The sequence below is a fragment of the Oscarella lobularis genome, chromosome 16, assembly GCF_947507565.1.
Source record: "Oscarella lobularis chromosome 16, ooOscLobu1.1, whole genome shotgun sequence".
Classification (NCBI taxonomy): domain Eukaryota; kingdom Metazoa; phylum Porifera; class Homoscleromorpha; order Homosclerophorida; family Oscarellidae; genus Oscarella; species Oscarella lobularis.
In genome coordinates this window covers 1,263,118-1,285,278 of record NC_089190.1, presented here as the reverse complement: position 1 = coordinate 1,285,278, position 22,161 = coordinate 1,263,118, and the positions used below count along the sequence as shown (strand labels likewise).

The window sequence follows — 22,161 nt, the reverse complement described above, 5'->3', positions numbered from 1 at the left end:
GTGTTGGGGTCAGTAAATCGCGTGACGAATGAGTAATAAGAGAATCTTTTATACCCACTTGTGTAAGCACAAAAGATGCAGTGACATCCCTACATCTGAGATTGATCAAATTAGTCAATTTTTTTTGAACCTTACCAAAATTGCTTTCGTTTCTATCTAAGTACTTGTTTCATAAACAAGTCCGTCAACTGAAATAGTCTCTGCTCGGAATCTTCGTCGGAAAACGCGCTGCTGGTCAAGATTCTATCTTGAGCTGGCGACTTCTTGCTCGGAGTGCTCGGTCCACTTCTTCGTGAAAAAAACTTCAACATGTAGCTGAGAATATTGCCCTAGACAAATATGGCTAAATAATCATCAGAAAATCGTACTTCGTGGTATTACCAAGTCGCTGCCCAATTCACGTTTCAAAAGTTGCTTCACGCGAAATTCGACTCCTGAACTTCGCAGACACATGACGGCTTCGGTTAGGAGAATCCACAGCGAATGTTCAATGACCAGCATAACAAGAAACCTAGCCAAAGAGCGTGCAAGAGCTAATGAAACCCGCGCCAACGACCTGTATACCTGTCCTCCTCTGCTGGGCTAGCAGTCCTAATAGGAGACCGAGTAGGAGTTGCTATCCTCGAAGGCTGCTCAGAGAATTCGAGGTCATACGCTGTCTGATTCATTACATCGTATACCTTTGGCAGTATTCCGAGGCATGCGTTTATAGCTGCGATTAACGTTCCGAACGAAGGCGGTGTCACTGTCTCCATTGCTGGGCTATCGAAACGAAGAAGCAACAGAGGCGGATAGTCAGCCAAATCAAACGCCTATGCATCGATACGCATTATTACGTAGATGTAGATGCTCTTAGGTTCATTTTTGTTACCGTGTCATTCATCAATTTGTACAGATTCGGCTCCAAATTTCGCACGAACGTCAGACAGTGAGTCATAATGCTTAAAAGTCTAAAAGTAAAGGGAAAAACAACTCTCTCGACGAATTCAATAGCTGCGAAGAAAACTCACTTTCTCTGTATCTTGAGGAAGAGTGGGCTAGACGACGACAATTCAATAGACGACGACGTCGACGGAACCCTCTTTCGACCAGACGACGACGACGACTGCGTTTGAACGTCGCCGCTAAAACGCACGTGTTTCGCCACGGCGCCTTCTCTCGTGCGCGGTAGACTCTCGCTTTCGTGGCTCGACTTCGACGGCACGGCGAGTCGTTCCGAGGCAACCTGAGAAAGAAAGGACGCGTACGAGAGAGGTCCCGCGTAGAACGTTCTATACCTCTACGAGATGAGAAAGAAACTGTGGTCTGCTGAGTAAGGCGCAGCAAGCCTGGCAGAGAAAGCCCATACGTTCCTAATAATCAATTATTTGATTAAGTAGTCAGAATTGGTACATCATGATTCACGTACGTTGAGATCGGTGAAGACGCGAGGTATACTAAATTGCCATTGACGACGAAAGAGAGATAGATTAGCCAATAGGGCTGCGATGTGATCTGCCTCTTCCAGGCAAGCACGACTTAGATTTCCACGCACAGCATCGAGAGACTAAAAAGAATAGATGACCTTTTTCTCTAGAAAATCGCAACCTGCTTCCCCCAACCTTGGCCAATTTTTCGTGATGCGCACCGACGAAATCCAATGCCTCGTCCACAAACTCGTGACGAAGAGTTTTCAGAAGAGACGATATAAATGCGACAGACAAACACCAGATTCGCGTCCACGTGGGCTTCTGAACGCCACTATCTAAAGCAGACGTCTAAAAAAACAGTCAAAAGAAACTAACATCTAATAAATACTCAATAAAATTAAAAAACCTCGAGCGAGCCATTAGCGACTGCTGCATCGGGCTCGTCTTGCCAGTTCAGATAGAGGCACAATGAACGATGAACGCCAAGGAGTGCAAGTTGGCGAGCAGGCTAACATATAACGCGTATCGTATGGCATATTACCACACATTTCATTACCTACCTCGAGACGGAGAGCGAGGACTACGAAGAAGTGCATCACTGCGTCTACTAACGCAACGTCTTTGCCGGTCTAGAAGACAGAGCTAATGAGAAGCTGCGAAGGAGTATACTATATAGGCTAGACTTTTAGGTTGAAGTCCAAGGCTTGAACGAGATGCAAGAAAGTGGCGTTGGATTCCAAGGTGAAAAGCCATCGGGATGGATCGGGCATGACTTGAACTGCTTCGCACATGACAAGAAGTTGTACTATGGTAGACTGGAAAAGAGAAACGTACCGTCACGTAAGTGAAATGGGAGTATGTAAACCTTTTTGGAAGATGAATCTCCGGCGAGAGTCGGCTGCTGAAGAGACAGCGACGCCAAACGTATTATTTCAACGACGTGATCGAGGTCGTGAATTTCGTTGGGTCCTTTGCAAAGATTATCGCATGAATTCTATACATTGACACCAATTTTGTACCCGATTGCGATTTACTTCGTTGAAGAATGACGATTGTGGAAGAATACAGAGGCGTTTCGATTGCGGTTGAGAGCTCCGTGCTCTTCGACTTCGCTTCCCGGAGAATGGAAGTGATTTTCTCCAGGAGAGACAGACGCGGCTGCACAGCACTAAACCAAAGTGAAATATGCTAAGATGGGTGTGGTGGGCGGTGGCGGTGGCGGGGAGGATGGCGGTTAGTTTTTTTCGCGATTTTCTCGGCCAAAACTAAAGATTGGTCGATCCCTAGATTGTTGGGTTATAGAACTTTTTTGATTCATGGGACCCATGAATCAAAAAAGTTCTATAACCCAAATATCTACTAGAATAGAAAGAGAAACGGTCGAATCGAGTCGAAAGCACAAAAATAGCGCGATTTTCCGATCGCATCGCGGTTTTCTCGCCCAAAACGAACGATCCGTCGAATCGACGCGATCGAAACGCTTTAGAATTGCATTTTCGTTTTAAATAGTAGAAGAAACGACTAAATTGCGCGAAAAAGAACCAAAATATCGCGATTCTTAGTCTCCCACGCACAAAATGTCGTTCTTCTCACACCTAGTTCACCGCTAGTACGAGATCGCCGCTCTCATGGCTTTTCTAGACACGCTTAGCCCCTCGAATTCTACGGAGATCGATGCTGGAGCGACGAGCTTCGAAAAATCTCGAAAATTTCGAGCAAAAGCATCGATTTCGATTTTCTACGAACTACCCGTTCGAAGTTCACGAACGTAGTTCTATATTAGTTAGGATCTTAGCATATTTCACTTGGCGCCGGCGCGCAGCGCGCCGGTGCCCAGTGAAATATGCTAAGATGGGTGTGGTGGGTGGGGGCGGCGGCGGGGAGGATGGCGGTTAGTTTTTTTTGCGATTTTCTCGGCCAAAACTAAAGATTGGTCGATCCCATGAATCAAAAAAGTTCTATAACCCAACAATCTACTAGAACAGAAAGAGAAACGGTCGAATCGAGTCGAAAGCACAAAAATAGCGCGATTTTCCGATCGCATTGCGGTTTTCTCGCGTAAAACGAACGATCCGTCAAATCGACGCGATAGAAACGCTTTAGAATTGCAATTTCACTTCAACTAGTGGAAGAAACGACTGAATCGCGTGAAAAAGGACCAAAATATCGCCATTCTTGGTCTCCCACGCACATAATGTCGTTCTTCTAACATCTAGTTCACCGCTAGTACGAGATCGCCGCTCTAATGGCTTTTCTAGACACGCTTAGCCCCTCGAATTCTACGGAGATCGATGCTGGAGCGACGAGCTTCGAAAAAATCTCGAAAATTTCGAGCATAAGCATCGATTTCGATTTTTCTACAAACTACCCGTTCGAAGTTCACGAACGTAGTTCTATATTAGTTAGGATCTTAGCATATTTCACTTGGCGCCGGCGCAGCGCGCCGGTGCCCAGTGAAATATGCTAAGATGGGTGTGGTGGGCGGGGGCGGCGGCGGGGAGGATGGCGGTTAGTTTTTTTGCGATTTTCTCGGCCAAAACTAAAGATTGGTCGATCCCATGAATCAAAAAAGTTCTATAACCCAACAATCTACTAGACTAGAAAGAGAAACGGCCAAATCGAGTCGAAAGCATCAGAATAGCGCGGTTTTCCTATCGCATCGCGGTTTTCTCGCCTAAAACGAACGATCCGTCGAATCAACGCGATCGAAACGCTTTAGAATTGCATTTTAGTTTGAAATAGCAGAAGAAACGACTGAATCGCGTGAAAAAGACCAAAATATATCGCCATTCTTGCTCTCCCACGCACAAAAATGTCGTTCTTCTCACAAGTACTTTTTATGCGCGAATGGCGTTCCTTGCGCCTGAACCGCAAGCGCCGCTCGCGCGCAACGAACGGGAGACATTGAGTTGAGACTGTTAACACTACAAATGCGGTATCTAGTCAAGGTATTCAACTACAACTACGAAAGTCTCGCTCCTGTTCTTCTCTAAACTTTGTTTTGGACGATTTATCCAGCTGTAATTATTGCAAGTTACGGGCTTTCATAACGTTTTAGTAGTATGGGTCGGCGATAGGGGAGTGAGGGTCGGGCAGACCCATGCCGACCCATGTGGGCAGAACCCTGCGCTAGTACGAGATCGCCGCTCTAATGGCTTTTCTAGACACGCTAGCCCCTCGAATTCTACGGAGATCGATGCTGGAGCGACGAGCTTCGAGAAATCTCGAAAATGTCGAGCAAAAGCATCGATTTCGAACTACCCGTTCGAACTTCACGAACGTAGTTCTATATTAGTTAGGATCTTAGCATATTTCACTTGGCGCCGGCGCAGCGCGCCGGTGCCCAGTGAAATATGCTAAGATGGGTGTGGTGGGCGGGGGCGGCGGCGGGGAGGATGGCGGTTAGTTTTTTTGCGATTTTCTCGGCCAAAACTAAAGATTGGTCGATCCCATAATCAAAAAAGTTCTATAACCCAACAATCTACTAGAATAGAAAGAGAAACGGTCGAATCGAGTCGAAAGCACCAAAATAGCGAGATTTTCCAATCGCATTGCGATTTTCTCACCAAAAGCGAACGATCCGTCGAATCGACGCGATCAAAACGCTTTAGAATTGCATTTTAACTTCAACTAGTGGAAGAAACGACTGAATCACGCGAAAAAGGACAAAAATATCGCCATTCTTTGTCTCCCACGGACAAAATGTAGTTCGCTGCTAGTACGAGATCGGCCGCTCTAATGGCTTTTCTAGGCACGCTTAGTCCCTCGAATACTACGGAGATCGATGTTGGAACGACTAGCTTCGAGAAATCTCGAAACTTCCAATAAAAGTACCGATTTTCTACGAACTGCGCGTTCGAAGTTCACGAACGTAGTTCTATATTAGTTTGGATCTTAGCATATTTCACTTGGCACCGGGCGCCGGTGCCCAGTGAAATATGCTAAGATGGGGGCGGGGAGGACCAAGTGCATAAAAACGTTAACGTCAAAGAAAACTCTTACTCTGGCCAGCAGCCGAAGAGCACAGTGTAGAGTGTCGAAAGCTCGGGCGCAGCTGCCAGTGTGTATCTTGATAGCGAAGAATTCACCTAAACGCCAATAGAATCAATTAACAATTAAAAAAAAGGAAGACACCGACGTGGTAGTCAACGGCTTCTAGGAGACTGCTCAGAATGGATTTTCTATTGGCCTCATTTGACAGACGAAATACGTCGAGCTGAAAAAAAATATATCAGGCACCTAGATCCACGGTGAAAAGGTATTCCGTTACGTCAACGTTGGATGCGACGAGCAGTAACGTTCTCGTCACTTTCAGCAATTTCAGTTTGATTCGATCAGAAATTCCTGCATCGGCTGTCTTTTTCGTTTGAGCCTATACGATATCAACAGACGTAGACCATCTCGCATTCAAAAGTGCTCATCAAACCCACGCTAATCCACATTTCCAATTTTCCTTCGGAGCCAAAGTCTCGGAGAAGCTTTTTCAAAGCCTCGTCCATCTCCCCTCTAAGAAAGCTATATGGAAAAACGCTCCCCTTTTTATATACGCAGGTCAACGAACTTGGCCACGTAGAAACATTCCAAGGCGACAACGCGCATAGCGTGAGCCGCCACTTGGCAGTGGCTATCGGTAATCTACCCAACAAATATCATGTGACATTTACGTCGACGGAAATGCACTGTTGTCCAACCGTCGACGTCTCGACTGGAAGACCTGTCATTAGAGGACCCATTATGTCAGCCCAAATGCCGTCTCTAGGAGGAGAAAGTACGAAATATGACAAGCGATTAGGAACCACTCTTTTTTTCTCCCTGACTTGTTTCTAATGGTACTCAGCGCAGCGTCTTTGCGATTCTTCCACAGCGATGCCAAAAATTTTAGAGCAGCGGATAAGAGCTCAAGAGGAACAAGCTACAAAGGTTCCTAAGAATTACCGTAGTGCGGTAAATACTTTTAGAGTACCCCTCTGTTTCGGCTACTGAGTATAGCTAAAGTCGGTGCAAGGCAACTGTTGCGTCCGATTTCAAACTAAACACGATCCAATTGATTATATAGAGTAGGATATAAATACTATTTACTTCCTGTCGCCCGTTTTTGTCTTTCGACTTCAAATCCAATAAAAGCTCCGTGAGACCGGGCTGCGTTTCCACGGACACTGCCAGCATTTTTAAAATCGCCACCTTCAACTTGATATCCTATAAATTGTGTCTAAAAATCGTTCGAGTCAAACAGCTACATCTGTACCTCTGTGCGAGCGGCGAGTCTCAACGCGTAGGCATCTCGAATAGAGTCGGCCGTGTTGTTGGGTCCCAGGCAGCCGTAAAGCGACATGGGAGAAGCCTAAAAAACTAACCGGTGAAAACTGGCACATAATTAATTAATTAATTAATTATTGATTACTTTGCAAAGTCTGCCGAGAAGGCGCGTGCTCAACACGGGCAACTCGGGATCGTGACGATGATGAATGTAGGAAGCAATGATAGAAACAATGTGAACTTTATCTAGAACTAGGACTTGGAACCCACACACACGTGCGTCACATATCATTATCCCCCCACTGACCCCCAATCACTTGAGGAAGTCCAGCAGTCGTCGGCCTCTCGACCATCTGATTAGCCAACGCTTCTTCGATGACGGATAAATCCTTAATAGCAATAATTGAAGCCGCGAGTTATCTATTCGATATTCTACCTCTCCCGTCGAGTTGAGAAGTTGTATGACAACCTGAAGAGCTCCTTTCAAAAAGCTCACCGCGGCGAACCCGTCGACGGCATCGACGCCAATCGACAACATGTTCAATAACGCCTGACCGGCTTCGCTGTAGAGCAGCGCCTGCGTCACGAGAGCGCGCAACTGATCGCAATTCAAAGAACATTCGAATATCTTGAGAGCTCCCTCGCCTAAAGAAAAAATCAATAAAAATACGTCAATGATGAAAAGTATATATATCTACCGATTCTTTTTCGCTCTGTGCCGTCGACGTATCTCCACTTGTGAAACGTGGCGAATATTTCGTGAACGACGAAGACGATCGAAGCCGCCAAGTCGCCGCCGAGCTCGTCGGCGTGGCGAATCATCGCTCCGATCATCTCCAGCGTTGCTACGGTAACTCGAAAGGATCCTGTCGGTCGTTCTTTGACTCTCAGCACGTGGCCAAAATTTCCCGGCGAAATGTTGAAACTAGGATAGATCTCATTGAGCGAATATTTTCTGTCTCTGATTGGAGAAACTCTACCCGGTTCCTTTGGTTGTCCCCAACGTGTGCGGCAGGAATCCAGTTTGCTGCAGACCGGTCCAGGCCTAGTGGTGAAAAACAAGTATGAGAGGAGAGAGATATGAAGGAAACGATTTACTAGTTCGGCATTGTTTTGACAAATGACCGTTACGCAGTCGATGCACGATTTGATTAGGTCTTGAGGCGGATTGGGCGAAGACCCAAATCTAGAAAGATAATTTTTCTTTGATGAAAAAAAACGACGAAAAGTAAGCGAACTTTTGAATGACTTGAAACGTTCTCTCTAGCAGGGGATATAGCGAGGTAGACAGAGCGGGATCGAGAACGAGCATTTGCTTCACTAAACGAACGACGGACGTCACTCGAATCACGAGAGGAAGAGAATCGATGTCTTAATAAAAAAGGACTGGAAAAAAATACATTAGAAACGATGGTGCAGCGTACCTGTTCCAAGATTGACAGAGTGGAGAAGAAAATCGAATTCCAGAATGAAGAAGTGCCAAGCGGAATAGCGGAAGTCCCATCTGACGAGACGATTTCCTGCAATAAAAAATCCGAATCACGCGCATTCGTGACGAAATCGCCGATAATCGTTACTCCGGTCAGAAAAGAGTCGACCTAGAGTCCCAGCTGGAATAACGAGACTTGGAGGCGAGTCGCTTACTGTAAGCAAAATGTCAACGTATGCATATGTATGTACATCGTCTTCTGCGAGAGCTCACCCGTTTTATAGGCTTCTCGTTCTGTGCACAATCGCACTTCGGCTTCCTTCTCCGACTCTTCGAAATCGGTCAAAGCGTCGCTGAAAGGTTCGGTGAAATAGTTCACATTTTTGAGATATTCCAGAACCTTATAGGCTAAAGCTAGACGGGGAAACTCTAATAGGCTAAAAAAGACGAATACCATTGCAGGAGCGTCGGCGTGACCAGACAGGGCAGTAAGCAAATCGACGAGAAAATAGGAGTACGGAAATCTGCCCGTTCGAAAAGCACGAAAGATTTAGTTTAACACCAAAAACAGAAATGCATGCTTTTCATACCGCGATTGAACTGAAGTGAGCAACGACCCAAAGCCCCTCTACACAAAGACAAAATTTTCATCAGCACTATCGCCCATTATTTATTTATTTATTTATTTACCTGCGTCCAAAATTCATTAGAAGAACGTCTCACTGCCATCGTCTCGCAAAGAACCGCGACGACGTCACCGAGAGAATTCCCCAAAGCGCTCTCGTCGAAAACCATTAGAACGGCGGCCAATAGGACGTGCACGGTCGTCTTCACCGCAACGTCGACGACCTGGGAGGATTTCCATACTAAGTCACACTTTGCAGCCAGCAGACAACTCGTTTTTTTTACCGAATTATTCGAAAAACAATCAGCCTTGACGATGGTGCAAAGAACTTTGAATACGTTCGTCTGTAGGGCTCGAGAGCCGATTTTCACTGCCGTCTGCACGCTCCAATAACTTTCGAGTCCTTATTAGAAATCCGTTGTCTTACCTCTGCATCGTCGGCGAGAGAACAGAACGTCGCCCAAGCAAGAAAGACGGGAGAGTGAAAAGGCGAGTCGTTCCAATTTGCGAGCATCTCATCGAAAGCCTAATATAAAAGGAAACGATTTTGGAAACGTTTCTTCTGTTCGAGCGGCGGTGGCGACTCACGGTCTTCTGCGCTACTGCCTGCACGAGGTGATGACCAGCAGCACTGGGAAATCGACGAAGTTAACCACGGAAGATTTATGCACCGCTCAATGGGGGGAGGTTCTTACGTTTCTGGTTGTGCGTTATTGAGCATCCAGTCCAAGTCAATGCCCTCAATCAATATGACGGTCTGAAGAAACCTGCAACGACGATCATAATACGTACAAGTGTATAAATCCTTTCAATCAAAAAGGACGCACCCGATTTGATAAATCAAATTATCGGCATTGGCATCGAGCAGGTGTTTGTTCACTTGTCTCGTCCCAAAACCGTGAACCTAAAAGAGACATTTTTTCTATTAATTAAGTCCAAGTCCAAGAGACAAAATTCGAGAGATCACCTGAAACAGTTGGGCAATTTCGACCAACTGAGTGGCATCCATCTGAAAGTCTCGATAGTGAAGAACGACAACGTCGAGAAGTTCAATCTGAACAAAGCATCGCTACAAATGCCTAGGGTGCAGTAAAGACTTCCTTACCTGTTCTCTGATATACTGAACAGCCCACCGAGCTGACACCCTAGGAGTCTGCATACAAAAGACTCTCGGTTTCTGAGAAAGAGGTACAAAAAAGCCGCGTTCTTGCCATCAGTTCGCCATTCGTTTCAGACGTCGGTGCATTCGTATCGCACAATTCTTTGTAGTGCTGTATCAACTGTAAAATCAATTCAGTTAAAAGCCGTTCCACACAACAACGTCATACAACTCACAGCACCAATCAGTTTTCTTCCAGCTATCAAATGCTTGTCAACGAACTCCGTATACGTTTCCTAATAATGCAGGGAGCCCCTTCCCAGATTCGATCGAATCTCAGACGCTGGTCTTACCCGACAAGGATGCCTGCTGTCCTGCCAGTATTCAAACAGATGCTTCAGACACCGATAGACGGTAAGTCTTTCGTCGAAATAGTATCTCAGCACGCTCATCATCAGAGCATGGGAATCTCGCTCGTTCTTGAAAATCGTCTTATTAGAGAAGGATATAGTCGAAACGCTCGGAGGAATTGTCCGTCGACGTCTCTCACTTGGAGTTGACTACTGGATCCCCTATACTCGTCCATGAGAAAATTTCGAACGAGATCTAGAGTCTGCATTTGATCGAGCCCCTAGATTTTAATAAAATTATCACAAATACTACTGTACCAGTGTTATTTCAAATTACCAAAAAACGACTTAGTTTTGACACGAATTTTAGCGTTGGTGGCCTGATCGATTTCGTCGACTTTAAATTTTTCTCCGACGATTCGCTTTTTAGGCCGTTAGTTCGAGCGCCGTTTTTCGTTCTCTTTTACCTTGGTTTTGCGTATGCCGCATTGCCCTTGCTAAATTTCTCCGCGTTTCGAGTCAATTCGTCGGCGATTTGAGCCTAGAGACAGGCGAACACCTCGTTTCCGAGACCGACACGCGTTCTTGTCATTTTTACTGGCTCTCGCAAGGCCGATCTGCCGGTGAGAATGCTAAAAAGACTTCGAAATGAGCTGGAAAGCAGTCACACGTAAGCAAACGGTTGTTCAAAGCAAAACGTTTATGGGTACCCTTCTGCCATTTGGGAAGTCCCCGTATCACGAATAATTGAGCCGACCACCGCAGTTGTACGGGGTGGCAAACGCAGTTTGCGAGCCCGTATAACGGCGAGGGAGGCTCTCTCAAACGTGATCTTAGGACGGGAAGTGTCTGTCTGTATGTCTGTCTGTCTGTCTGTTCGTCACGCTCGGTATTGTGACGTCACATAGGAAAACCCTTACTTTTGTAAAGCGCATGCGCGAAATGGGGCCCAAAACGGTGACCCGAAAAAGGCGATTTACGGCGCGAATACAGCGTTTTTCATTCCTATCATTCGTATAATTTCTATCATTCATTCATTCCTTCATTTATTCTTTCGTTCATTCACTTACTTATATATTAATTATTTCATTAATTTATTTCTTCATTCATTATTTTTGATCCTGTTGTTTTGACCCATTCAAATCATCTCCAATCCCATTTTCTGTAAGATTTTCAAAAGCAAAACAATAAATTAAAAAATGAAGAAAGGTACACGCACTTACTTGTACTTCATTCATTTATTTGTTCGTTCATTCATTTGTATTAAATTTAAATATTCATTTGTATTATATTAATTCATTCCTATCATTCCTATCATTTCTATCATCATTAATTCATTCATTTATTCCTTCGTTCATTCACTTACTTATATATTAATTATTTCATTAATTTATTTCTTCATTCATTATTTTTGATCCTGTTGTTTTGACCCATTCAAATCATCTCCAATCCCATTTTCTGTAAGATTTTCAAAAGCAAAACAATAAATTAAAAAATGAAGAAAGGTACACGCACTTACTTGTACTTCATTCATTTATTTGTTCGTTCATTCATTTGTATTAAATTTAAATATTCATTTGTATTATATTAATTCATTCCTATCATTCCTATCATTTCTATCATCATTAATTCATTCATTTATTCCTTCGTTCATTCACTTACTTATATATTAATTATTTCATTAATTCATTTATTCATTCATTTCTTTTTTATCCTGTTGTAGCGCATATACATGTTGAGGTTTCCGTCGGAAAATAAATTAATATACTCTGCGTATTTTTCGAAATATCAACCAGATGTGACAGGCAGCTTCTGTTCCCTCTAAAAGGAAGTATTGTAGCCGATAAAATCAATGAATAAATTAATTAATTAATAAATAATGTCTCACGCATAAAATTGCGAAAAATGGCTGAAACACAGACCAGCAGGACGGTGCCGGTTATTATGAAGAGTGGGCCACACAAGCGCTGGCTTGCTGAAGCAATTTTCCCGCAGCTTCGTTCAATACTTCGATTAGCGCCTTGCTCGACAAGTCGTGACAGAAAAGAACCCATTAAGGTGGTAATTGGGGCACGGGGGTTGAAACGTGAAAAAATCTCAAAAAATGCTTCTAAGTATCTGCTATCTATTGGCCAAGAAGTTGGTTCGATTGTCGCGAAGGAACGCATGGAATGTCCGGTCTAACGAAGGAGGTCCTATACTAGCGCGCTAGAAGCCAAGCTTAAACCTTGGTACACCGGGCTCTATAAGTGTGAAAAAATAACTAGCGCTCGAAGAATACTTTAGAGTATCCTCTATCTATTCATCAAAAAGTTGCTTTGATAATTGCAATGAAACAGAGAGGTCCCATACTAGCGCGCTAGAAGCCAAACTTCAACCGCGCGTGGATTGAAAACGACCAAATAGCAATTCTCGGCGCACGTTTTCGAAAATTTGGCTTGATTGCGAGTAGAACCCCGCACACTGTCGCGATCGCAAGGCCCGAAACTAGTCCACAGTGTCAGCGTTTTTCGATTAGAGACTTTAGTCGCGAAATACGGCCGTTTTTTGAGAAAATGGTGCGTGATTTTTCGCGAAATCGTGCTGTAACTTACGAGAAGAGCGACGAACCGAAAAAGCGAAGACACTACGCACTAGCTTCGGGCCTTGCGATCGCGATCGTATGCGGGTTTCTCTTCCCATAAGAGAAAACGTGCGAGGAAAATTACCTAGTCGTCGTTTTCAGTCCCCATTTTTCCTGTTCGAATCGTAAACCGATGCCGATTCGTCTTCATCGCGGAACGTTAGCGTCATGCAAGGGCGCAATAGATACACGTAACAGGAAGGTGTAACAACTCTCTAAACTATACAAGAAACGCCTTTCCTTAGCAACAGTTGCTATGCCCTGGGGTACCGGATTACACACCTTAAACGGCAGATCAGGGCTCGGCAGATCACGGATCTAACGTGCAGAGCGTATATGAGATCGTAGCAAGCTATCGTAGCAGGGATGCCTAGCGTGCGTTCGTTTTTTCTTACGTCATTTGTCCTGTCCCCGTATCAGTATCACAGATAAATACTGTAAATGCGCCAAGGTTATATCAAGCGCTACCACAACTTTATATCGCATCATTTATCAACGCAGATCTTTAAACAGGCAAAAAATTATTTAGGTGAAAATTTGAATGCGTTTTTCAATCGGTTCCCTACAGATGTGACACTCCTTCAGTCGATAAGCGCATTCATTGCAGGCACGATGACCGCACAGAAAAACGATTGTCAGAGGCCTTTCCATGCATATGGCACACTCTCCTTCTAAAGTAGCGGCTGCATCTCCGCCTGATGCACTTTCGCTGTCAACGTCTTTGCCTACGAAATTCACAGTGAAGGAACGCAAAAACATCGTCTCTCTAGTATAGCACCATTGAAAAGCTTTCTTGTTATTCTCACTTTGCATTCAATACATTTCTTTACTCGTCTGCTGCAATCTAAGATCAACAGATTAAACACGAATAAACTCTATACTATAAAACGAGAATGAACTTACCGACGCACATAACGACGTGCATGCACGGCTCAAATAGAACAACAGCGGGAAAGTCGTCGCACAGCTGGCACATCACTTCCTCCTCAATCTCCTCTTTTGACTCAATGACGCTCTACGAAAACGACGTAAGATGATAGGACGCACGCACACAACAAATCCAACCCTGCACTCAATGCATCGCTTCAAAGCGACGGCACAGTCGCTGCACATGTTAGTATGCCCGCACGGCGAAAATTTCACATTAGGCTTCTTATCGCACGACAGGCAAGTGTCGCCGACCGAAAACGTGCGCTTCGGCGACGAGGGCAATCTCATTTCCGACATCGACGACAGGCTCTGCGTTACGTCTCGTCGCCGTCTCGGCACAGGCTTTGGATCCAACTCATCCGGCTCGGACGCGGTCTTAATCAGCCGATGCACTTTCGATCCTTCGCTTTGTGCCGCCTTGAGACTCCCACGATACGCCGCTTCACTGAGAGATAGAGAAGCGAATTAGATTTACATTTCTGACGTCATTCGCCGCACCTCTTAGTTCGGGAGTATTGTCTCACCATATCCTGCGCCGTCGAATCGCTGCACAGGTCAAACGCCGTTTTACCGCGTCGATTTTTAATAGTCAACGTAGCTCCTTCCTGAGCGAGAAAACAGGCAATGGCTATTCCCGTGCCACTGCCCATCGACTCGGCCCCAAGAGCGCTTCTCAACTGTATACAACACATAAAGGATAACAATACACTAGTCAATATACGCATTTTCCTACGTCGTCTGCTAGGGAATGTAAGGCACCGGATGGCCCCTTCGAGACGTTGTGTCTCATCAAGGCGATGTGTAATCCCGTGTCGCCGTCTTCGTCGCTCGCGTCGACGTCCGCTCCGTATCCGACGAGAATTTCTATTAGTTTCGTGTGACCTTGAGCGACGGCGAGCAGCAGAGGCGTCTGTCGACGATTGTTCCGCGCGTTCACGTCGCAATCTCTCTACGTAGAATAGAACGAGTCGCGATATAGCACTCGCACGTTGCGGGGGGGACTCTTGCCTCTCGTAGTAGAGTTCGCGCGACGTCTTTGTGGTCATTCAAAGAGGCCAAGTGGAGCGCCGTGAATCCGTCTTCTTTTTTCTCGTTCACGAGAGCCGGATGGCGTTTCAGCAGTCTCTGGACGGAACTGGAAAGAAGGAGAGCATTAGAAAACGGCAAAGTTTGCAACTGAGGCCCCCTTAGCCATAAATCGGTCGCAAAACGTTCAAAACGCGTCGTTTGACCGCTAGAAGGTAAAAAACGCGTTCTTTGGACTTGGAGAACTTTTTAAAAGTAAAAAAAAAAGCGACACCCAATACCAAACCTCACGGAAGACGGTGCTATGGAGGAGATATCAGAATGCCTCGCTCTCGTCATTACTAGGAAGGCTTTGCTACCAAGCCCTTGTCAAGTGAGGAAATTGACCAGCCACCGGGCTATAATGGTCACACCTTGGGGAGAGTTACCTGCTCCCTTCTATCCTAGCTCTGAGAACTCTGATAGTTGATGTACGAGCTGGCTATTTATACTCGAGAGGGCGGAGCCTCGTTTGTATCGCAACTTTACAGCACGAAAACGCTCGTCGTTTCGAATCCGAAACCGATGCGAATCGACTGAAAATTCGATTCTGCTATCGTTTCGAGCAAAATGTCGCCGCTATTCGGTTTCTATACGCGAGAAAACGGTGAACGGAGGAGGAGCCAACGTAGAATGACATAATCTTATGACATCATTATATGATGTAATGGTATGATGCAAACATGCGCAAATCGTCGCGAACGCGTCGTAGAAGCGCGGAAATGGTCACAAAGTAACTTCTGTGCTATTCTATTCTATTCTAGAAACGTTCGGCTTCCCTACTCAAACGCAAAGAGGCGAACGTATTTGGCTCGTGGTGACGTACGTATGCTAGGTCAGCAAAAATCGAGCAAGGCGTTCTGTCGGCTCTAAAGAGCGGGGGCGTTTGTGGCGTTTCTCTCTCCAACCAAGCCTTGCTCGATTTCGAGGCCGCTACACGCATACCCATACTGACGCGCGAGAACCGTTCAAAATCGACTCAAACGCAGCATGACCGCTGACATATGAGTCGGTTTCACTTAATTTGCAGCGCAGTGCAAAGACCTAGCGGTCATAGGACATACGAAAGCAAACACGGACGAACTATTAGTGGAAGGATCGAAAAACGCGAGTCGTCCAGTCGTAAAAGTAGGGGAAGGGGGCCCCCAAGGGGTGGCGGGACTACGTGTACAATTCTGCGGTCGCTATGCGTGAGTTTCTAGTGTACTTATATCTACTAGCCCGTTCACACAACATCTCGTCTGCTGGAGAATGGCAAAGATTGCCATAAGAACCAGCACTTCTTCATTCGCTACCCCCCCTTTTAGTTGGCTCAATTAGACCTAGTGTGAACGGGCTCTTAGCTTCCTCTTTCACCCACTCGTTGTTTCCTTTCAAAGCGGCATGATGAAGCGCATTGAATCCTCGATAGTTCCTCGTACGCGGATCGGCCTTCGCCTCGAGCAGCATATCCAGCACGGCGATATTGTCCTTGGCTATGCTGTCGTGCAGCGGCGTGTCGCCGTACGCATCCTAGATCGTCAAGCCAGTTCAAAACAAATCCCCCCCCCCCCCCCCCCCCCCCCCTCGACCTCCCCCTCTTACCTGGCAATTAAGATCAGCGTTATGCATTATGAGAACTCGAACGCAGCCAACTTGATTCTTATTCACGGCTACGTGCATCGGCGTGCTGCCCGTCTTATTAAGCGCATTCACATTGGCTCCTCTCTTAAGAAGTATCTCCGCCGTGTCGGGTTCGTCGCTAAGAATATCGAAAAATAGATCAATGGTTTCTCTCTGAGCGAGCGAAGGCGTTCTACCCAAAGCAGCTGAAATGCAATGCCGAGTCCCCGTCGGGATCCGTCATCTCCAAATCGGCTCCAGAATCAACTAGAGCCGTCACGATCTCCGTGTGACCCTGATGACATGCCAGCTGAAGAGCGGTTCGACCCTGAACCTTGATATTCACCTGAATACAGAAGTCACAAATGTTTTCCTGAGAGAACTATTACAACAGACCGCGTCGCGATTTTTCGCCAAAATGAGTTTCACTCTGTCGAGATTGCCTTCGGCGGCGTGCTGTACAAGAGCGCTGGGATTTCCACCGACGTGATCGAATAGCAGCTCGGCGAGCATATCCCTGAGATCATCTATATATATAACCAAGCCCCACGTTTTCAGTGAACAGAGAGAAAAAATGATGTGTTTTCACCCGAGTCCGATCCGGCGCCTTTTGGTGCCGTTACCGCCGATATGGGCTCGGTCGTTTTAGTCACACACTCCACGTTATACGTCCACGTGCTTCCGTTCACCGCCACGCGAATGTCCCCGTCGCCGTAGATCTTTACGACCTCGCCAACCATACCCAAACTCTATCAGAGAAACGAATGAGCGAATAGTTCAAACACAAAGTTGGGATATTAAATTAATGCCAAATATATATGTATATATATATGAGTTCCCTTCCTCTGATGATTCAAATAAAGTTTCTGCACTTAATATCCCAACGCTGTGGTCATTCCCCAGAAGATCTTACGTAGACCATGTCGTCTGCCCAATCGCCGTGGCCCTCCTGTAAGCGCTTCACCTCGACGACGTCATCCAAGATCTTCACGCGATCTCCTACTTCGAGTCTCTTACCGACAACCTACACACAGGGAAAAAAATCGTTTGAAAAAAATTCTCAGCTTTTTTGACGTCACTTTTGATAGTGCTCCCGGATGAAACATCCATATCGTCTCGGCGCCGTCGATGACGTATTTAACGCGAACGTCGCCGCGCTCCGTGACGCGATGCACTTCGCCGGGTTTGCCGATCACCTCCTCCATCTTCGGATTCCATCCGCCGTGACCCTCCTGCAGGAGTCGCAGCAGATCGGCTTCCAAATTGACGGAAACCAAATCGCCCGGCTTCAATCCGGCGTTTCCGTCCGCAGACGGTGGCGGCGACGACGACGTCATCGCAGTTCTCGTCTTCGTTTCGATCATGGAGGACTTCGGATGAGGACGTCCCAACACGGGAAGATGATCCCTGTAATACGTTCCACCTTCGCCGGCTTCGATGCACTTGAGATCGACCTAAAGAACCCCCGATCCACGTCTACCCAGAGCGTCTTATTGCTTCCAATACCTTTCCTCGGTGACCAACGCGGTAGACATTCGTCGTCCCGTTGGGCCAGCGAACCGTTACAACGCTTCGCTGCAAAAGCAAGACACGGACGGAGTTCATATAGGAAATTAAAATATTCTTATATTGTTACGTCTGATTCGGATCCCCAGCCGCGCACGTCGGTCACCCTTCCAGCCTGTCCAATACCACCTAGGTATCGTTGGATGTAACTGAGGCTGTACTAGACGCTGGTGTTCAGTTGGCTTACCGTCTTGATTTCCCCATTCCCAATCGGCACCGCGCGTCACCTTTGCACCGGGAAAAAACCCCGACGCTTTGATTCTCGTCGCCGACGTTCGAGGTCCCACTTCGATTCTGAAAATCGATCGTCATTTGGCAATAATTTTTTGGCCCTGGCTTTTATAATGCCTGCCTTGCACCGTCTTCGACGTCGATGCACCAAAATTCGTGATTCGTGTTATGTTTTCCGGCGTGATAACACTGACTGCACAAGTCGAAGTCGTAGCAACGCTGGCATTTCCATCGAATGCCGCGTATCGGTTGAACCCGACAAATGTCACAGATCACATGAGCGTGCTTTGCACCTGTAGATTTATATATATATATATATATATAGAGAGAGAGAGAGAGAGAGAGAGAGAGTGACGGCACTAAAGAATAGTGGCTCTACGCGTACTATAGCAATCATGTTCGCGCGATCGCAAGTAGGCTCAAAGACTGTTTCTAATTACGTCGTCGAGTCCCCAGAACTTAGATCTCGCCGCCCTCTCTCTACCCCGGGGCCCTTCGAAAACAAACAGAAAACGGTCGCTGGCTCGACCGTTGGAAGAACTCGCCGCTCTAAACGAACTTTCGCGAAAGACGAAGGCGGGGCCCAGTTGGTCTAGCTCTCGTTCTGCCTTCTCTCACCTGCCGGCGCGCTATCGTACAACCTCAAATCGTACGCGTCGCCGTGCCCGATACGATAATTCGTTCGCGTGGCGCCGTCCCACTGGACGATGACCGTCTTTTCCGGTATCGGAGACGATAACAGGGAGTCGCCGCCGACCCGTTGGTCGCCGACTTCGACGATCGTTCCGACGCGACCTTCGCCGCCGTCCTGACCGGCCCACTTCCAATCGGGACCGCGAACGACGCGCTGACCGAGCATCGATCTCAGGTTCTTTCTTTCGAGAAGGTCCCGGATGCGAATCTCGATCAATTTTATTGAGTGTTATAATTCAATTTTTAACTTTTATGAATGATGATATAGTTTATGTTTTTATTCCACTCAAAATAACAAACAAGTACCGTGTATCTCTTCATACGTCGGAGAGCCTCGAAAATGAACTAGAGAGGCTTCCGCTACTTCCGACACTATTCCACCGCGTTCTCTGAAGGTTTCTAAAGGGAAGTATCAGAGAAAGTTCCAGTTTCAACTCGCCTCGCTAACCTGTGCCAATCAATGAAGTCGTCGTCGTCACTCGTATCCTCGTCTTCCTCTAGGAGCTGGTAGAGCTTTCCCAAATAAATCGCTTTCCATTGCTATTGAATTCGAACGATACAAAAAGACAAGGCAGTCTAAAATTTATTCCAACCTTTTTTCCCATCATTCGAACGGCCGCATACATTTCGCTGATGAGACCGATGACCATGTTGAGAATGACATATATGAAGAGAATGACGAAAATGTAGATGTAGATCTGGCAGAAAATGTAGGCGACGGTGTTGCTATTGTCCGTCAAGATGTACGTATTAAACATGTCATCTCCGTTGAGAAGCGAGAAGAGGCAGTCAGACGTAATAGCAAGATTACGAAACTAAAAAGCGGTAGACATCAGGAAAGGAGAAAAAAGTAGAGTCGACACAGAGCGTTACTTTGGGATTGTAGGGACCGAGTACAGCCCAGCCGCAGAGAAGAAATGCAACGTAGAGAACGCCTACGCAGAGAAGGAAGCGAATAATGGTAGGCATTGCGGCTTTCAGAGTGACGAGAAGTACCTAGCGAGAGAAGATATGTAGACACGTACATGTCTGTCTTTACTACTAACATTGTATTTTTGGAAGTAACTGAGATACTGAAGGAGACCTATCCACGTCATGCCCGTTCCGATGCTGAGAAAGATGCTGCAAACGACGTACGATGAAGAGAGCTAGACGACCGCGTGTAAGTGCAAATTATGTCTAAATCAACGTTTCTGTCTTGCCTTGTCATTAATTAGATATCTGGTAATGGATCCGACGATGGTGAAGCTGTCCGCGACGAGACTGAAAACGAACCACCAATTGACCAGTTCCATTTTCTCGTCGAACTTCAACTTGCGACGACAGAATTTCTTGAAAAACTTCGACGCATACTAAAAAGGCGCAAAATACCAACAAAAATCGATTTCAATTAAAAATTCGTCGAACTGACTTTGATGAGCCGATACGTTTTTATGAGAGATCTCACGGCCAGCATAATCGAAAGCGAGCACAGAAAAAGGACGACGATAACAACGATGAAATAGCCAATGACCTGACTTGTAGGCGTTGTGCTTGTACTGCCGTTACATTTAAAATGAAAAGGCTTGTAGTTGAGCGAAACGACAGCAATGCCATCGTGAAGACTATTGTCCACGGTAACCTAGAGTCACAGAGTTGATAAGGAAAAGAAGAAACGCGATTAATAATAATTAAGAGGTTCTACCGAGATATTGAATGTAATACAATCAGGAGTCTTGAACGCCAGCAGGAAGACGGAGTTCAATTCAAAGGAAAGTATTATTTTATTTAATCTACAAGTATTTATTATGCATAAAGAAGAAGGGCATCCCAACTGTCGTACCTGTCGAATAGCGTGTGGTCAAGTAACTCCTGGAGGGTGTTATTCAAGTACGGTTGAGACCAATTGTATATAGAATGCGTCACTAGCAAAAAAAATAACGTCTCACACGTAGTTTAATTTTTCCACGCGCCTGCTCTAGTACCTGAGACTTCGGTGGGATCGAAGACGTAGGAGCCGTTGAACGCGAATATGACACCTTGCCGAAACTGCTTAAGTTGCATTTTTATAGGAGGAACGGGCGACGAATAGCTCTCGTAGTGAAAGTCATACGAACCGAGGACAGTTTCGTTGACGCTAAAATACTGCACGCAAAAAAAGAATCCCAGTCAAAAAAGAATAACGATAGCTTATCGTATATTACTCGTGTGACAGTATGGCGAACCTGCTCCCTCACTTCGTCCACCGTGTAGAGTTTAACCTGTTCCGATTTAATCGGGTCCGAGTCGACAAAATTCTTGACGAAGACGTGACGCAAGGCGCTGAGATTATCGCTGTAGAAACGCGAATCGCCGAAACTGGACTGAGCAAAGAGCGCCAACTAGAAACACAAACAAACGTTTATATATACAGTATATCACAGTCTCAGAGGACAAAAGTCCCCATACGACAACATTGTTCCTTAGCATTAGCAGATTGTCAATTGTCCTAGTGGTCATTACAGTAGAATCTAGTTCCCACACATATAAGGCCAAATACTGAAAGAACATACACTAGAACCTAATTTAGGACATTCAGTTCGACAAACACCTTCTTCCCTACAGAATAGCCTCTAAAAGGACTCTGAGGAGATTGCCTCTAATACATACATGTACGTGCATAGTCGAATGACACTGGTATGCTATTTACATTAAGTTTCACATCTATCTGTTTATGCAAGAACTACTGTATGGTGCACCTGAAGAGTGACGACGATGAGCTTGGTGAACTGCACGATCAACTTGAACGGTCGTTTCTGGTGAACGCGAAACTTGTGAAAGGGGCTCGTGAAGTGATAACGCAGTCGATCCTTCAACTGTTTCAATTCCGTCTCCATCTGCCTCTTGAAACCAGCGCGCGCCTGTCGTCGCAATATGGGCTTCTTCTCTTCGTCGTCGTCGTCCGGACCGGAGCTACGGCCTAGGGATTCGTCGAAATCGGCCGATCTTTCGCCGACGCTGCTCCCGCCTTCGCTCATCGCTCGTCGCACTTTCGATTGGCGCGAGGAGGAGGGAAAGCACGGGCAACAGAAGCGACGACGTCGACGACGATTGCGATTGCGATCGAGCGAAGGCTGAATGTCGGCGCCCGACATGTCGAGAAGAACTGAATCGTCGTCGTCGTCTTTCTCCGCTTCGAGCGCTTCCCGAACCGGTTCCGTGAGAGGAACCGTCGATTGATCGGCGGACTGATTCGACGACGTCGATGGCGACGACGAGATTCTTCTTCTGTTCGTCTCTCTGCTCATGTGTACTCAACGACTCT

General features: G+C 46.2%; 3 protein-coding genes and 1 long non-coding RNA gene across 7 annotated transcripts; all 4 read right to left on the bottom strand.

Moving 5' to 3' along the window:
• Nucleotides 1–29: 29 nt before the first annotated feature.
• Nucleotides 30–10,904, bottom strand: LOC136196768 (nucleoporin NUP188-like). 2 transcript variants are annotated; one of them, XM_065986398.1, is made up of 52 exons: nt 10,879–10,904; nt 10,767–10,821; nt 10,636–10,709; nt 10,506–10,590; nt 10,369–10,449; nt 10,172–10,309; nt 10,055–10,114; nt 9,931–9,999; nt 9,825–9,872; nt 9,687–9,773; nt 9,547–9,623; nt 9,415–9,486; nt 9,308–9,350; nt 9,147–9,245; nt 9,004–9,096; nt 8,785–8,943; nt 8,685–8,722; nt 8,549–8,618; nt 8,368–8,494; nt 8,243–8,308; nt 8,090–8,185; nt 7,904–8,036; nt 7,764–7,851; nt 7,646–7,710; nt 7,364–7,590; nt 7,102–7,310; nt 6,973–7,054; nt 6,811–6,911; nt 6,655–6,750; nt 6,489–6,605; nt 6,373–6,438; nt 6,227–6,321; nt 6,101–6,164; nt 5,971–6,044; nt 5,840–5,915; nt 5,680–5,781; nt 5,548–5,625; nt 5,412–5,497; nt 2,429–2,577; nt 2,275–2,378; nt 2,093–2,224; nt 1,970–2,038; nt 1,816–1,917; nt 1,602–1,757; nt 1,409–1,546; nt 1,278–1,352; nt 1,011–1,225; nt 872–950; nt 681–812; nt 565–629; nt 382–511; nt 30–329 (listed from the first exon to the last, which is right to left on the bottom strand). In XM_065986398.1, the coding sequence occupies exons 1-52, from the start codon at nt 10,887–10,889 to the stop codon at nt 153–155; spliced, it is 5,130 nt and encodes a 1,709-aa protein (XP_065842470.1). In that variant the 5' UTR covers nt 10,890–10,904; the 3' UTR covers nt 30–152. The 2 variants fall into 2 exon arrangements, with proteins under 2 accessions (XP_065842470.1, XP_065842471.1); XM_065986399.1 differs by having other exon boundaries at nt 2,444–2,577.
• A 302-nt stretch (nt 10,905–11,206) lies between these two features.
• LOC136196439 (uncharacterized) lies at nt 11,207–13,149 on the bottom strand. 3 transcript variants are annotated; one of them, XR_010672193.1, is made up of 7 exons: nt 12,057–13,149; nt 11,937–11,989; nt 11,831–11,882; nt 11,688–11,775; nt 11,535–11,626; nt 11,392–11,479; nt 11,207–11,330 (listed from the first exon to the last, which is right to left on the bottom strand). It is a non-coding gene; the product is annotated as an uncharacterized lncRNA (long non-coding RNA). The 3 variants fall into 3 exon arrangements; XR_010672192.1 differs by having other exon boundaries at nt 11,831–11,989; nt 12,057–13,011; nt 13,074–13,145; XR_010672191.1 differs by having other exon boundaries at nt 11,831–11,989.
• A 116-nt stretch (nt 13,150–13,265) lies between these two features.
• On the bottom strand, nt 13,266–19,097 carry LOC136196436 (E3 ubiquitin-protein ligase MIB2-like). The gene is made up of 19 exons (XM_065985989.1): nt 18,804–19,097; nt 18,307–18,478; nt 18,142–18,248; nt 18,025–18,083; nt 17,895–17,963; nt 17,468–17,842; nt 17,302–17,412; nt 16,978–17,137; nt 16,785–16,915; nt 16,586–16,734; nt 16,371–16,527; nt 16,147–16,298; nt 14,730–14,856; nt 14,455–14,670; nt 14,220–14,398; nt 13,857–14,166; nt 13,695–13,806; nt 13,570–13,635; nt 13,266–13,516 (listed from the first exon to the last, which is right to left on the bottom strand). Exons 1-19 carry the CDS (start codon nt 19,042–19,044, stop codon nt 13,317–13,319), a joined length of 3,093 nt encoding a protein of 1,030 aa, XP_065842061.1. The 5' UTR covers nt 19,045–19,097; the 3' UTR covers nt 13,266–13,316.
• LOC136196437 (mucolipin-3-like) lies at nt 19,083–22,158 on the bottom strand. Its single transcript, XM_065985990.1, has 12 exons — nt 21,596–22,158; nt 21,062–21,238; nt 20,843–21,002; nt 20,701–20,782; nt 20,563–20,650; nt 20,290–20,499; nt 20,081–20,230; nt 19,925–20,026; nt 19,752–19,874; nt 19,472–19,693; nt 19,327–19,418; nt 19,083–19,277 (listed from the first exon to the last, which is right to left on the bottom strand). Exons 1-12 carry the CDS (start codon nt 22,142–22,144, stop codon nt 19,196–19,198), a joined length of 2,037 nt encoding a protein of 678 aa, XP_065842062.1. The 5' UTR covers nt 22,145–22,158; the 3' UTR covers nt 19,083–19,195.
• Nucleotides 22,159–22,161: the final 3 nt, after the last annotated feature.

Coding starts and splice junctions, on each gene's coding strand:
- LOC136196768 (XM_065986398.1), bottom strand. Junction 9,624..9,686: donor AAATTGCCCAACTGTTTCAG/GTGATCTCTCGA, acceptor TGTCTCTTTTAG/GTTCACGGTTTTGGGACGAG. Junction 7,711..7,763: donor GTCAAAACAATGCCGAACTA/GTAAATCGTTTC, acceptor TTTCACCACTAG/GCCTGGACCGGTCTGCAGCA.
- LOC136196436 (XM_065985989.1), bottom strand. CDS start 19,044: ATGCTCGGTCAGCGCGTCGTTCGCGGTCCCGATTGGAAGTGGGCCGGT. Junction 16,916..16,977: donor AGGCGCCGGATCGGACTCGG/GTGAAAACACAT, acceptor TTATATATATAG/ATGATCTCAGGGATATGCTC. Junction 14,857..16,146: donor GCTTTGAAAGGAAACAACGA/GTGGGTGAAAGA, acceptor CCTTCTTTCCAG/TTCCGTCCAGAGACTGCTGA.
- LOC136196437 (XM_065985990.1), bottom strand. CDS start 22,144: ATGAGCAGAGAGACGAACAGAAGAAGAATCTCGTCGTCGCCATCGACG. Junction 21,003..21,061: donor TTCGCCATACTGTCACACGA/GTAATATACGAT, acceptor TTTTGCGTGCAG/TATTTTAGCGTCAACGAAAC. Junction 20,027..20,080: donor GATATCTAATTAATGACAAG/GCAAGACAGAAA, acceptor GCGGTCGTCTAG/CTCTCTTCATCGTACGTCGT.